We start from the raw sequence: 16,166 nt of genomic DNA, 5'->3' as shown, positions 1-16,166 counted from the left end.
CAGATGTCAACCATAATGTATTGTCTCACTCAACGTGTTGACATCTAATCTTTAAATACTAGACTATTTTTTACCACACTTAGTTTTAAAGAGGGCCCTGGCTGGAACAACTGTGTGTTTCTCCACAGGCCCATGGAGGCTCTAATCTTAAGGTCATGGCATCATGATGCCACCGCAACAGGGCCAGCCTACATTCCTTTATGGGCCAGGGCTAAATTGCTGTTCATAGGGAGGAGAAGACTCGTTTTCCCAGAGGCCACAGCGACTCAACGTACCTTCTATTATCTTACTGCTGGGCTGGGCTGAGAGCAAACACTGTCGCATCAGAAACACCATGGAACACACGTTTCTCCATCAGACACACCCACACTCACTCTCTTTCACTTCATCCTCTTGTTAGTCGGTTCCCAGAGCTAAATATATTTATTGGGAAACTTCTATGATTCTTTGGAGGCGACAAAAGGCAGAAAATAAAACCAGAACAAGAGATGCCAAGGAGAAGAATATAGGAGAAGAAAATAAATGAATGAAGAAGAAAGAAAAGAAAGAAAAGAGAGACAGAGAGACAGAATCAGAGAGAGAGCAAGAGAGAAAGAGTGTTATTCTTCTGAGATTGGGATCAATATTTCTGCATGCAACTGTGGTGTGCATCGCCAGCAAAATAAAGAGCAGTGTTGTATTGATTGACTCCTATATTTCAATCATACAGCAGCTACATCACCCCAATTTTTTTTGCCCCTACGTGGGCTGTTGTATGGAAAGCAGCGACATGTCTAAGACAGGCGTTATGCTTGGTAGAGATTGGAAGTGTAAGTGTAAAGCTTAACCACAGTTCAACAAAACACTTGTTTTTCTACGCAAAACATGACTAATAACCGGCATTTTGGTTTGCTTCCGTTTACTCGTGGGCGTAGGAGGAGGGAGTAGGATCGGGGAAAACTTTGGCATAGTAATGATGTTTCATGTGGATTTGTGTGTGCTGCCAGCCAATGTTTTCGATCGGAATGCCGGCAAGTTGCTCGCATATGGAGAAGTAATCAAGTGGGAGGGAAAGGAAAAGCTTCAGCAGGGCTTAGAAAATCCTTTGTTTCTGAACACCACTGTTTAATTGAGCTCACCCAGAGATCCATAAGAGGGAAACCCGCAGTTAGATCATCGAGGTAACATATCTACACTCCATATTCTAACACTGCACCTGTGTAAATCTAGGTTCCTCCAATACAAATGTGTGTTCAGGTGTGCATGTATGCGCTTGTTTGTGTACTTGTGTTTGTGTGCGTGTGCGTGTGTGTGTGTGTGTGTTTTGCCTTTGAGAGTGTTTATTTTTGTGTCTGTGCTTGCGTATGCGATTGCCAAACAGATTGGGGTAAAATTCTATATCAAGCGATGACATTGGTTTGTCACACTTTTTTTTTTTCGCTCCCTCGCTCAAGAAGGGAGGCTTTGTATTAAATCTGTAGACAGCTCGATTGGAGCCAGAGAATTGTATTCAGAAGTGTGACGGACAAAACATAACAGGAAAAACAAACAAAATCATCTTGTGGCAAGGCTTTTTGATTCCCCGTCACCGCGTCTGCAGTTCACCTGTGGGCATGCGAGTCAGGCTGGATTCTAACCCCGACATGCTCATTAAGGACCAATATTTAAAAGTCCCTTTGGCCAAATGTGTAAAAGAGATGTTACAGAAAGAATGATGCAAATGCGGAGATTGCCGTGGAAGAGCAGAGAAGGAAGGTGGGGAGGGAGAAATCGATGAGCACATGGGAGAGGACGGATCATGGATTTATGCAAAGCATGCTCTGACTGATAATGAAGGTGGTTATTCAATTAGGTCTGTAGATTAGGCAGTGTTTAAATAGTACCCTTGTATTCTATTAATACATGCATGTGATGCTCGCCAGTGGACTGGAACTGTATGCATATTCAATCTGAAGGCTGAATCCTGGCCAAAATATCATCTTTTTAATACCTCCTGTCTGTAAAAGGCAGTCGCAATGAAAGTAAGTGGCAGCGGTTTAAATTAACTTGGTAATTATAAGTCTCTTTCAGTCTAACTGTAGTCATGCCATGTTAGGTAATAGGCAAGAACAATCAACAGTAATATTCAAAGCTATAATCGAGGTAACCCTAACTCACCCTTTTTCAGCTCGAATGGGAGCACAATGAAATAAAAGAAAATCCTCTGAGGCTGAGAGTGCTTGGAAGGAGGGGGGGAAGTTATCCCAATAGTTACGACAAACGCCAACTTTTTGCTGTTTTTTTTGAGAAAAATCGTTGTTTATAGTGAGCAATGATGTACATGAAATGCGCGACACGTAATGGCGTTACAGTTATGGGCCCTATCTTGTATCCGGCGCAATTTACTTTCTACACTGACGCATGGGTCGCTGCTAGTTGGCAACTGGTGAAGAGCGTTCTTTTCCCTCCACACGCCTGTAAATTAGGGAATGATCTTGCGCTCCAAGGGGCGGTTTGGCGAAAGGAGGAGGCGTGTTCTGGGGCACACGTTCCCTGGTGCTATTTTGCAGTTTCAGAAAACAATTGCGCCACAAACCAGGAAATAAGTCATAAGTCAGTGGCGCGTTGTTCAGATGCTATTTTAAGGGCGCATACATAATGTTGCTTGTGCACCTCCCGCATACACTTTGCTTCTCTCATCTACCTAGCCACACATTCTTGGTCAATTATTTGGGAAAGAACAGCTGATACAGCGGTAATAAGTTGAACTTTTAAATCAATGCATCTGCAAACACCGTACAGCAAACATATTTTCTTGACACAGACATCATGTACAAGCCCATAACTTTTAGGATTTGATCGTGAGAAAATATTGTTTTACTGCGAGTGATTGTTAAAAAGAATGAATGAATGCGGGCGCGCGTGTTTGTATGTGTAAAAGAACTAAAGAAAAAGCGGGCGCGTGTGTGCGTCCATCTGTTTAAACAAACGCAAACTAAACACGTAACGCATAATACAGTCCATTGCAATGTATGTTAACAGGGGACACATGCATATTAGGAACACATGTCGATAAATATAATGCATACAAAACTGGTAAGAAACAATGTTTGTTAATGTATTGCGTATAATATCATTAAATAGAACCACAGTTACAGCATATCATATGTGTGTTAAGTTTTCTTTGCCGAAATTTATTTGAATTTATTTTGTTTCTGAAGTTGTGGAAGAAAACGCTATTCCATGTGTGAATTAGGTCACATTATTTGGCCAAGAACTGAGCCAATTGAAGTTTAAAATTCTTGTGGTCATGCATCTGTCTCATCGGAGACTGCAAACGAACGTCAAAATATCAACTTGTCATATTCAAATGCGCTCATGGCTCTTAAAGGGGATGGGAGATGGCACTCTCATTGGTTTATTGCAAGTTACGCCCAAACCACACCTACGGGTAATTAGGCTACTTCAGACCAACCCTTTTTACATTTGTGCCGGGCGCTAGAGTCATTTATGCGCTGGTAAAATAGCAACATCGCCATAGAACCGCCCACAAAGCTAACTCTGGCGCTTCTCACTTGCGTTTCAGACCGTTAAAATAGGGCCCATAGTGTCCGAGACATTGGACATTAAAATCAACCGCTGGCCAGACGGAGCTCCACACAGCCACACACACCTTGTCGTCGGGCTCCCTTGAAGGTCACGACGAAGTTCCTCTGAAAAGATTCACTGCCCCTTTAAAGGAGATCATGTCAACAGAATCACACAAAGAGACAGCGTGATACTACTGTACATACTGTCACTTCAGAGTGGCTGTGTGTGACACAAGAATATTGAGCCAGAAGAAGCAACTTATGAAATCATCCAGTAGTAGGCAACCACAAGTCACAGTGTTTGTTTGGACCTACTTTGTATCCAGAATACAATGAATCAAGAGAATTAGGCCAAAACAGCTCCACAGCTAAAGGCAATGCAGTTTTCCTCCATCACTAACTGGATTTGTGTTTCTGATGGTGTCCTCTTTTCATAGCACGTATCCTATATGTGCCTCTAAGCCAAACAAAACGTAATGTGTGACAAAAAACATATTGGTAAATCCATCATATGTTATCTATTTAGTAATTGGCTACCCATCTGGAATGGCCCATCTGTTTTAGATGGTTTAACTCATTGAAGGAGAAATAGCTATTTTCAACGTTGTATACTGATGTTAAGACCACATTTATTCCTGTCACACATTAGGAATGATTAAATTATTTCGGCAAATAGTAAGTCATGGCCAAACCGGACTTCACTATACGACGACGCTACAGAGAAATTATCACTTCATGATGTGCCATCTTTCTGCCATGTCATGACTCTGTTTGAGATCATGACGAAACACAAAGGAAGTGTCGTACAAAAGGATATCAAATATCCAGCCTTCAGACTTAAAGGATTTTACAAAAACAAACTCAATACTGTGTCCTACTTTCAAATTTTTTCAGTTTTGTTACAAATAATTAACAATGAATGAACTAGGGAAGAAATAATAAGCACAGGAAAGGTGTTAAGAAGTAGATTCCCCTTATCCTAGCTGTTTATTCATATGCAATGCCCTCCATGTCAAGGTTGTGCATTATGATAGCCAGACATTATTACCTAAGAACATAAATACAAGCAATACGAGTCAACGAAAGCTTGAATAAACATGCCCCTGAAACCATCCAGGAGCCCATCTCTGTGTGCACTGGTCTCTCTTCAACTCCTCCGCATTGCCCCTTACCCTCTCTCTCTCCTCATATCCCTCTCTCTGCCTCTCTCTCTCCTCATGGAGCCTGTTCTCTATCGTCCTCTCTCTATCTTTGTCTCTCAGTTTCTCTCTCTGTTCTCTCTCCTAAGCGTATCCTTTGCTTCTTAATGAGCCATGGGATTGACAGCTGGATTACTAGGCTGCTTTGTAATCCTTTAATTTCTCCATTTAGAATAATCACCCTCTGGATGGAACTCTGCCTACGCGCACACACACACGCACACAAACAACACGCAAGATAACACACTTTCCATTTCAGACATTCACAGAGGAAAGTACATTTTTCTCAAACAGGCACAACTCTCTTGCAAGTGTGTGTGTGTGTGTGTGTGTGTGTGTGTGTGTGTGTGTGTGTGTGTGTGTGTGTGTGTGTGTGGGTGTGGGTGTGTGTGTGTGTGTGTGTGGCGTGCGCGTCGATTTGCGCGACTGCGTGTGCATTTGTAATTATGTCACTTGGGTATATATCAACATGTTTATGCTTGAGCAGAGTAAGTGAACTAGGGACTTTGTCCGACTAACAAGCTAACTCAATAGAAATCCCATGGTTGAATAAGTCCAAAGGACAAAACACGTAGAAGCGCCACAACCCCCCTTCTGTGGTTAAGGGACCATTCCAATATTAGAGCATGTAGAACAGAAAGGGCTTCTTGGCTGCAGAGCTCCCTTTAATTAGGAAGACAGAGGAGCGTAGCCTGCAGTCGGAGCGATAGCCGAACAGAGTTCACTCACTGACCAAACTGGAGATGCATTTAGCCACAGTTCCGAGGGACTGGACGCCAAGAGTCAAGCCGTAGGTGTAAATCATTTTGATTGCGTTGGGTGATTTCAGCCATGGCTGTGGAGTGTCGTGAGGGTAGGTGCTGGGGGTCTGGGATGAGTTTGGCGGGGGGGGGGGCTGGGGGTAAGGTGATGGGGTTATGGGGGGGGAAGGGTGGGGTTGTACAAGAGGCAGCACAAGGTCAAAGTGTTTGGCCATAACTCATGAATAAAGAGCGATGCTGTTTGTGTGACTCGCCATCCCTGGCTCAAGGGGAACAAAGGGGCGGGGGGAGGGGGCGAGGGTCAGTGGACGGGGACGTAGAATCGCGCAACAGCGAATGAAACGACTCCTCACGGCACTAATTAAACGTCACTTTGCTAAGCATGATGACATCTGTAGCCAGGAAGTGTGCGGTTATGGAGTCTGTTGTGTGTGACTGGCAGCAGCGCCGGGCGACGGGATAAAGAACACGTGTCTCTGACGCAGTGCACCGACGAAGGCAAACGCATGAGTCACTCGGAGCGAAGGAAAGAACGACCAATAGGTTCAGGAAGTCAGACGAGAGCGTTATCTGTGTGCCAAGGATGATATTAATGCACCTGTGTGTGTGTGTGTGTGTGTGTGTGTGTGTGTGTGTGTGTGTGTGTGTGTGTGTGTGTGTGTGTGTGTGTGTGTGTGTGTGTGTGTGTGTGTGTGTGTGTGTGTGTGTGTGTGTGTGTGTGTGTGTGTGTGTGTGTGTGTGCATATCAACCAAGCACAAAAAGCAGAAAAACACAGGTAAGAAAGTGATAAAGGGTGAAAGCAAGAGAGAAGCTTTCTTTTTAATTCTTCTGGATTCTTCCCTTCTCCTTGTTCTACTCGCTCTACCCTCAGCTCTTCATCCTTCTTTGAAAGAAGAAAACGAGCGGAAAGATGAAAGTGGGCCCCCGCAATCCTCGTCATCTCTACGGACAGAGAAAGACGTTGTTCACGAACTCATTGTCCTGTCGTTACAATGTCCCCGCATGAAGCCTTGCCAGAACTCGAGGTCATCTGCAAAATCCCTGGTAAATATCATTTTTCGGAAGAAGACAAAACCCCCATTGAAACCTTTTTTTTTTTTTTTTTAAACCATTTCTGGAATCTAGTCTTGCAACTCAACATCATGGACGCTCCTCAATCACTCCCCCATTGACAATGTTTTTGAATAGGGTCACAGGTTCCTGTGGAGTGCTGAATCATTGTTGGTATTTAAAGTAACGATGAGAGGGAACACAGACCGGGAAGGTACAGCGTGTGAGGTGAAAGAACCCTGGGTCACTGAGCCAAGGTTCCCTTACAAATATTCAGGTTGGTGCTGCCCCTATGACTGCATCAGAACCCTAATGCAGTGCTAGGGGACCTCCATTCAAAGCAGAGCCTATTATAGCCATAATCAACATAAAATATGTGTTCTCCAGTTTATTAGAGTCTATATAATAAAGTCACTGGTTAGGGTGTTTGACTCCAAGCCGAAAGAGCCTTGGTTCGAACCACCAAAGACTTTAGTTTTCCTGAAGGCATCCTTGATGAAGAGGCCCAAACCAACCTGACTGCTTATATCTAAAAGTATTCCACTGGAAAAATCACCATGGCTAAATGTCTGCTGAATGATTGAATATTATTTGCTGGACATATGCTCAGGTGTTTTTTATTAATCAGGTTCAGGTATAATGAGGTAGAAAGCAGATGTGTGCTCTGTACTGTAGATGAGTGACGAGTTACTTTCAAAGCTAAAGTCCTTGTTGTTAAAGAAGTATGCGTTATGTTCTTAGAAATTGTCATCTGGTCTATTCATGGAATCATGGATTATTACCAAACAAAAAATCTAAATGTAAATGACCACTTAATGTGCACAACTGGGAGAACAAACAAAGCCTAATGAAATTGAAATGAGAAGGCAAGTGAAAAGTCAAATAGCGAACACAGCATGGCAATTGGCACTAGGCTTTTCTGTTGTTAGCTTTTCCCATAAATATAAATGAGATAAGATGTGTCCTGTACAGCTTCTGCAGAACGACAGCACATGATTAAAGCCCATTTTAATGTTTTGAATATTGTTTCAATCTGAATATTGTGTTCAGCAGTAATCACAATACAAAAATGTAAAGTAGTATCATTGTCTGCGTACCGTCCCCTGGTGCACACTTTTCATACAATGACCAACAGCACCTGAACCATATTATTAGAAAAATAAACCATAAATCAGATACATATATACGCTACATCTTAAAGGCCAGAATGCTTATTAATGAAGTAGTAGATGCCGGGTTCCATGCCAGGAGAACAGGTCAAACAGAGGTCTCACAGGGAAAAGGTCTCCTGATAATAAAGTCCCTTTAAGACAGCTACAAAGGACGGCCAGACTTCTATCACAAATGGATTTGGAGAGAGGGTAGTCAGTTAAAACATGTCTAAAAGGAAATGGTAGATATGCCTTTCATATATTTTTTGTGTATTTATTTGATTTTATGACCATTCTAATTTCCATTCCTACATTTAATTTAATCAGGTTTGCTCCCAGTAGATGCAATTCCACCTGGTTGTGCAAGATTTAATTTCCCCCAAAAGAATAAGATGATTGGCAAAATAGCCTCAGGCTAACTTTCTCCCATGTGCCATGTCATTACAGGGCATACTCTTTCTTTTTGGGTTGAGTTCAATAATAAATACACAACGCTTCCTGAATTGGTTTTGTTGTGGGCACCAGTGTGTAGCTCCACTATACCCACAACCAGCACCTGTTTCCCCCGCTACACTATTCCTCCCTATGGATTCCTCTCGGTTCCCTACCCTGGATGGTGTATTATCTAACCTGCAGCCGCTGGCATCTGGAGATCCAATCTGTCGGCTGATAATATCATGATTACCTGTGTTTGGAGGTCACAATTCAGGGCACCTTTCCCTCACCTCTATTTTGTCTGGATAATTCAAACGTACCCACCTAACCTTTTTAGTAGTAGTATAATAATGGGATCAGAGTGTACCTCCTTACAATAGCTCACGGCTGTGTCTCAGAGACTAGAATAGAGGAGGAGAGGAAAGTTTAGCAAGAAGACGAGAGCACTAATGCCTGCCAACACGTAGGAGTCAAGCTCTTCTTGTTCAACCTCCTCATGGGGAAATAGGAAGGCTGCTGCCTCCTAGTCCAACTCCCGGACTGATGCTAATGCTAGGATGACATGAGAAGGCACTGAGTTGGTTATCCTTTAACTGTGACTGATCAAACATGCTCAGATGATCCTGCTGCAGACAGGTCGTATTTTTCCCATTTCCTGTCCGACGGAATAACACCTGCCCCTTTAAACCCCCCCCCACTGCATTCTGAGGGGCTAGGGCAGCATAACAGGATGAAAAGCATGGGGCTTTCGCCATGCTGCGCTGGGTTGGGTGACGGTTGTTTGATGAAACGGGCTCCATAGATGTACGTCATGTTGTGGGGGTAGTTTGAGGCACGCGGGAGCGTGGCGGCGGCGGGGGTAAGGAGGCAGCGTAGATAAAGAGAAATAATGTGGCCGATCCAGCGTACCTGTATTCTATCAACGGGCCGCAGCCCGCCGGCCCCGCTGACAGAGATGAAAGACTCTCCCGAGGACAAGAGAGATGTTAGCGAGTCACAGCGGAAATGGCATCCTGCTTATCAAACGGCCAAGAACGTAATCCCCCCCGCCCCCCCTCCCCCACTTCCCTGCTCCCCGGTTGTGGACGTACTTAGAGAGGCCTTGTCGTATTGGGTATAAGGGGTTGTTGAGGCTGTCGTTCTGGACAACGCTGCTGTTTTTAGAGCAGATCCGGCTCTACGTCCAATTTCCCAAGTGATGTCTAATTGGGGTCGCGTTCGAGTCATTCCACAGGAGCGTTTGAGTTCAACTCCGTGTCATCCTGAATATGCCTGAGCGAGAAATACTCATGTCTTTGAAGATTAAAGTACATTGATTAATATTTGGTTAAGTCTAGCGAATGCACCTTTCTTGGACCAAATAAGGAGAAGCCCCTGAAAGACTCAATAAGAAATATGCCCCAAGCAGCGTAAGAGCATGTGCTTGCAGTGGCTGAAAGGTATCCGATTCTTCAGTATTATACTTTCAGAGGGCAAAGGTTCAAGAACAAACGCAGTTTGGATATCAAAAACAAGCTCATTCTTTTTGAAAGAGCAGACGGGGTCCAAGGTAACAGAGCATAGCATATATTTCTGGTCAGGCTGAATTTCTTCAGATTTTTTGGTTGGGCAAGTAGCTGACATTTCTATTGTTGTGCCTGCACCTGCAGACAACATTATAATCTTTTTTTTTTTTTGGTCTTCACAGTCAAAGGAGAAAAAACGAACTGCCATATCAAAATCCATTGCCGCCTTGCTGAAAAATATTTTTCTGCCAAAATGATGAGAAGAAATTCTATGATACGTACTTTAAAGTATTTTCCTTCTGTTGCAGGATCATAAAGCTGCAGTGCGGTGTTCACCCACCACAGGCTGCCATGTCCCCCTTCTTTCCCCTGCGTTCAGTACAGACACAGGGTCAGAGGCCAACACTCATCAGGGCTGTCTCTTTAAGTATGCGCCGACAGCAACTTAAGGAGCTGTGATCCGCAAGTAGGCATATAGCTCAAATCCTCCACTACTTCCCTTTTTTCCTTTTGGGGCGGAAGACCCCCCCCCCCCCCCAACCCCACTCTCTCCCCTCTCAAGCGGCACAATTTCCAGGTATCTCTTCTCCACGAGCGTGGTGACAGTTTACATAGAAATGTGCAAGCACTGTAATATTTCCTTTCATGGCTTATCAGGCCCCAGTGGGGGATTCTGCCCGGACCAAGAGCCTCTGCGTCTGGTTGTGTCTATACCATAGAATCCCGCTGTAGCCGCCTCCTGGCTTCGGAAACCACCTTCCTCAGGAACATGAGCCCATTCATGGGGCTATTCATTGGGAAACGCTTAAGCCGCGCACAGCAGCTCTCTGAGGGACTGGAGGGAAGCTGCGGACAGCGTACTGAGTGACACGCAAGGAGGAGAGAAAGAGAACAAGTTGGGAGCGGTGCACACAAGACTGCGTTTTAGGCTAAATATTGTTATCGCGCCATTTCTGTGGGGAAATACACTTCTTTTGCATAATCCATTAACAGGTCTCGGTTAATGAAAGGGACGTATCAATTATGTTTTGTATTAACTGACGCAAGCCGCCCACACTCCATTAGAGTAATCAGAGGACAAAACAACCCACAGTGTCCCTCTTTTACAGCAACAACAAATGGCCCTTGTTCCTGAATGGTGTACATTGTTTTGTTGCCTGAAAGCACAATCCGTGTGCTGCAGCCTTGCACCTGCTGAGCCAGACGTCTTTGGTCTTGTGCCCGCACCGCACCCCGTCGGTCCTATGGGACGGAACGGTCCCGTCTGGGGGCCCCTGCCATCCAGAACCCCTCCTACCCCACCCACCCCCCCCCCCCCCCCACCAAACCCCTGCTGTGCATCCTTACCACCCCCTCCCAATACCCATTTGTTTGCTGGAGGAAAAATTTGACAGTTTTGGGTTATCCACGCAACGGCTGTGGGTCGTAAAAGACTGCCTCCTGCATGGCGTCCTACTGTACAGAAACCACAGCTTCAGTCAGACTCCCCAATGCCCATTAATCATAGCAGGAGGACTAAAGCTATGCGGTCGGGCCTAAATCCCTTTGAGGGGCTAGCTCGATGGACCGATTGCTGTAGGCTACGGCATTGAATATTTTTAACAGAGAAGAGACACTATGGGAGGACTCAAGTGAGCGTCAGGGAGGCGTGGCTGAGTCTGTTGTGCATCTGGATGATGTACATCATGAACCAAACAAAGACTGGTACATTCTGAGGTCTCCGGAGATTGGTGAAGCATAGGCACAGTGTTTGGTCTGTTTGTGGTTGAACCCTGGTTCGGCTCAACCAGGTGAGTCCCTTTAACTTGGTTGCAGACGAAATCAACTAGTCCAAGGATGCTTGTTATAGCGAGATGTTTGCTTGCTATCTGAGCTGAACAGAACATTCACAGTGTAGTGAATCGTTACTTATTCAAGATAAACAGGATACTTTGTAGGATTTGTGCACACAATAGACCAGTGTTAAGCAAAGGTCGAATCCCGGCGTAGAAGTGGAAGGAAGGGGGTGACATAAAAGATAGATCGTTTCTGAACAATATGAACGAAGAGCTTCTGCGATTAGGTCATTTTCGGTCCAAAACTAACCAAAAGTATCAATATCAATTTATCTACTCTGTCAACATTTGGTCTGTCTGGCGCCAGTGAGGACATCCTAGCCCATTTTAAAAGAGATAAAAACCTTGAACCACCCCTCCCACCACCCAACAGCACCTCACTCTCAGGCCCCCTCCGGCGCTCCTCCTCCCCGTTGACCAGCTCCACCGTCCTTGTCAGCCTCCAAAACAACAAAATAACCTCCAGAATAACTCGATTGCTGCCTTTTTTTGCACAACTGGAAACGGCCATTTTTTTGCACAGCCGGAAACGCTCAATGGGAACGCCATTTCCTTCTGGCAAATAACATTTCACATAACAATAGACAAATATTTGGCTGTAAAAGCGGGAGTGTCAGGGGAGGGCTAAGCTTATTGCACTCTGCCGCGTTGGCGCTCCCCAACGCATGAGTAACTGCCATGAGTAGACAAAATGTGCGACAATATGTACCAACCTAAATGTTAGGCTTCTCTTCTGAGCCCATGGGTCCCTCATCCACAGCAGTGGAAACTTCTACTGTTCATAAAAGGTCACAAATATTTGAGTTGGGTATGATAGGCCTAGCACTTGGTCTTTAATTAAGGCTGGGAAGTTTATGTTTTAGTATTGCACTACCTTCCAATAATAGGAAAGGTTTGGAAGATGTGGTCTGCAGGTCTGTTAATAGCATACAGTAAAAAACAAGTATTGTGGGTCAGCTTTATGCTTAAGTACTCTCAAGTACTCACAAATCCATTTCCTAGGCAAACCAAATCATGTATTGACATTCACTGAAAGCCTTTCAACAGTTAGAGAGAGGTTTACCAAAAATAACATACTGCGCATTTTCATTTTGCAGGAGAAAATGCTTTTCAATAATGTCACGGCGTTCACTGAAATGAAATGGAGCGAATGAAAAGAGAATTGAATTCCTCTAAAAATATACAAAGAAAAAAACTCTCCAGAAAACGAATTACACCGAGGATAGAATAAAATACTGAGCCTTCAGACAGCAAACATGCACAGCAGGAGACAGATTGCTAATTTAAATTCCTCTGCTCTTAGCCGACATCTGATTGAATCCATCAAAATGGGAAATATGCAAAATTTTAAGGCCGAGTCATTCAGGAGGTGCTTCATCAATTAAACCCCATGCACCATTAATATTACTTCCCCGCTCATAATTTAGGCAGGAGTGCATTATGCACACATCACACCACAGGTTCAATCTTTGCAGGATTTATCCGAGCTGCACTCCCCTACTTGGGGCTTGCCTTGCCTGGCTATATGTGGAGGCTTGTGCTCCGGGATGAGCTGTTTATGTTGCCCGCGCGTGATCCGACCTTCTTAAAGGAGTGATGGAGAGTCTCGGCATAATATATGTGCCTGCACATTCCATCCGCCCCACCTCGTCCACACACGCACTCACGCACTCAATCACGCGGTCGAGGTTGGGGAATCCATTTGGGCCAGAGAGAGGAAGGAAGAACGAAAAAAAAAAAAAAAAGAAATCGCTCAGTCAATAAAAGGAGGGATCTAAACGGCGGTGGGGGACTTACCTTTAAGAATGCTTTGGCCACGCAGTATATCCCTTGAGACAATCACTGTGTAGAAGTTCTGGGAGAAGCCCGGTTTGCAGGGGGGTTTGGGCGGCTGGCCTAGCTTAGTCCCCTAAGGATGAGAAAAAACAAACAAGTTGGGCATCAAGGATTGGCAAATTGACTTTTGGCTGAAGGGTGGCAGCAGGCTCATGTCTGTTGAGAACCGGCTCTGGCCGTCCCTTCAGATCTGCCGCTACCTGGATCGTTTTCATTGACAGCCCTGTGTGGCCTGGGACCGGCACAGGTTTGAATCTCTAGGCTGGACACCTGTTTTAAATAATTGCTGTGTATAGTGCAGATTGGTCTGGGGTAGGGGTTGCAGTGTAAAAGTTTAACCTTTGATAGGGAGGTTGGAGTGCTGATGACACCAATGATATAGAGTAATGATGGCATAATTATGTTGGTGATAATATATTGACAATGATGATATGTGAAGGGAGAGCTGCTGCAGTATTGTGCATCAAAGAGACAAAGGCAAAATGTCGTCAAGGGATCAGGCAATTCAATTCCTATTATAGAATACTATTGAAAGGGTTGATTACTGTTATGCTAAAAGGCAGCCTAACCAAGACCAACAGGGGGCCAATTTTATTTTTCCACGCACATGAAACCAAAGCATCACAACGATCAATTAGAGATCATTTCAATTTAACACACGAGTTGTTCAATTAGTTCTGAATAAAATGACGATTTGTTGCCTAAATTGTACCCCGATTCTGCAGAACTTGCAACATAGGCATTATGTGGTGTAGCCCTTCTGTTTGTGTGATCGATCTGATGTCAGATAATTTATGAGTCAAGACATCGATAGTTGTATCCAATGCAAAGGCTATCGTAAATATTTTTGCAATATCTTAGGACAAGCAACAGCAACATAAGGAGTTTCAATTTCAGGCTTAATATTTTTTTTTTCTAGAGATCAAGACATTTGGGTGAAAATGTGCGTTGCTGAGGTTGCCTATAGTGTCCAAGCTCAATCTTTAATGAAAAACAGGCAGTTCGAAAACGACAAGTTTATAGCCGCTAAAACGACCAGAAAGCATCAACTCCATCCTCTGCAATAAAGGACCGCAGTTAAGACTAACAATATAAAAGGGTGGTTCATCATCATCATTCCCAGGGCACAACATAATTTGCATGGAAATTAAACCGTATGTTAAATCGCACGTCGCATGATCACAGGCACAATTGAAGGCAGCGTTCATCGCAGGGCTGCAGGGGAATACTTTCCCCTTCCCCGTCACTTCGGGATGCACCGGGCAGTCCTCCACAGCAGCAGTTATCGCCTCCGCTGTATTCTTTTGGCTAAATTAAAACAGTGAAATAATCTTACCAGGGTTGAACCAACAAGTAACGTGCACGTCAATAGAGCAACGAAGCCGATATTCATCTTCACAGATTCGGATGTCATCAACGGTAAGAGACGACCGAGAGGAGTTCTTCAGCACCAGCTAGTAATAGTAGTAGTCGTAATAGTAGTAGTAGTGGTAGTAGTAGTAGTGGTAGTAGTAATTCCGAAGCCCTCTTCTGAAGAAACAGAGTTGGGCAGAGCAGCACCAGGAGTAACTGTCTGGGTAGAAGTGTCCCTGGTTGACTAGCGCAAAAGTGCCGCTTAGACCGAGATGCTGGGCACTGGGAAAGAGAGCCCCGTGCCCATTGGCTGGGCTCTGTGGAAAAGAGCATCGTGCCTATTGGCTGGATACTTCTCTACAACCCCACCCATTGCACTGTTATCACACTGGGAGCTTTTTAAATTACCAACTGTGATGATATAGCCTATATAGCATATATAGCCTATATATATATATATATATAGATATAGATATATATCTATATACATATGCACACTTTGCAAAACCTTAACCTTAAACCGTCTGAAGATGCATTTTCCAGGCTATTTAGATTCATATTGTGTCTCAAGATGGCCCAGGGGGAGATGTATATTATATTGAGTGATAAACGACATTCTGAATTGTTTCTTTTGCCCATCAACCAACTGGAGTCTATTTCCCACACCAGTTGCCATTCTGCTATCATCCGCTGTATACATTTTATTTGATATGTCAGGGATGCAGTAATACTGCATAGCATCAAGGTAGCATGGGATGTTACGATGACATCAAATTAATGTTTGAAGCACTAACATGGGGTAACAAGGCACTATATAAGTTGTGGAGCCATGGCTTAGATGGCTCTACAATTTAATAATGCTGACATTTAGAGGCTCCAGATCATGAGTGACTGAATTTTTATATCTGACGGGTTGCGACAATTTACTCCCATCAAAAGGAATATGACAGTATGCTGGTGTCAATCATTCTCCCGTTGTCTGTCCCTGTATCTGACAGTGCTTTGGTCTTTCTTAGTTTTCATCTCATTCAACAGACCTCTATGACTACTTATAATTGGGCTTTGTGGATACAAAATCAAAATATATCCTTCATTATTTGTTTTGGGGTATATTATTTGGCAGGCAAAATGACCCAGCAGTTTAATGCAACGCATACAGCGGATTTAATTGTATTGAAGCGCTCAGTGCCAGGTTGTTCGTTGTGATACGAATATTTATTTATGTATTTATATATCTAGCAACAAATCCCCTCCAAACTCACACAGGGCCAAACACTCTGGCACACACGCACAACACAAGACACACTATAATGGATTGCTGGGCTTCGAAACTGTGCTCTCTCATTGCGACTCCCATCTCCCAGATGTGGCAACCTGTTGGCAGGAAGCGGGGAGACGAGAGGAGAGAGGGGTTCAAGCTCCTGCTACTGCCGAGGTCTGTGTGGGCTGAATATGGCAAGCTTTAAAGTAGGCCCAGTAAATATGTCCCTGA

At 44.2% G+C, this 16,166-nt stretch overlaps 1 protein-coding gene across 3 annotated transcripts in view; it reads right to left on the bottom strand.

Moving 5' to 3' along the window:
• Positions 1-14,910, bottom strand: part of cdh4 (cadherin 4, type 1, R-cadherin (retinal)) — a 200,982-nt gene extending 186,072 nt beyond the window's left edge. For all 3 annotated transcript variants that reach the window (XM_056605501.1, XM_056605502.1, XM_056605503.1), the window contains exons 1-2: positions 14,658-14,910; positions 13,283-13,394 (exon numbers count right to left, since the gene is read on the bottom strand). In XM_056605501.1, coding sequence (XP_056461476.1) covers positions 13,283-13,394; positions 14,658-14,735 — 190 coding nt within the window. In that variant the 5' untranslated portion in view covers positions 14,736-14,910. The remainder of the gene's footprint in view (positions 1-13,282; positions 13,395-14,657) is intronic.
• Between the last annotated feature and the right edge of the window lie 1,256 nt (positions 14,911-16,166).

The sequence above is a fragment of the Gadus chalcogrammus genome, chromosome 13, assembly GCF_026213295.1.
Source record: "Gadus chalcogrammus isolate NIFS_2021 chromosome 13, NIFS_Gcha_1.0, whole genome shotgun sequence".
NCBI classification, from domain to species: Eukaryota; Metazoa; Chordata; class Actinopteri; order Gadiformes; family Gadidae; genus Gadus; species Gadus chalcogrammus.
The sequence above is the reverse complement of the archived record's forward strand: the minus strand, read 5'-3'. Positions and strand labels throughout refer to the sequence as shown.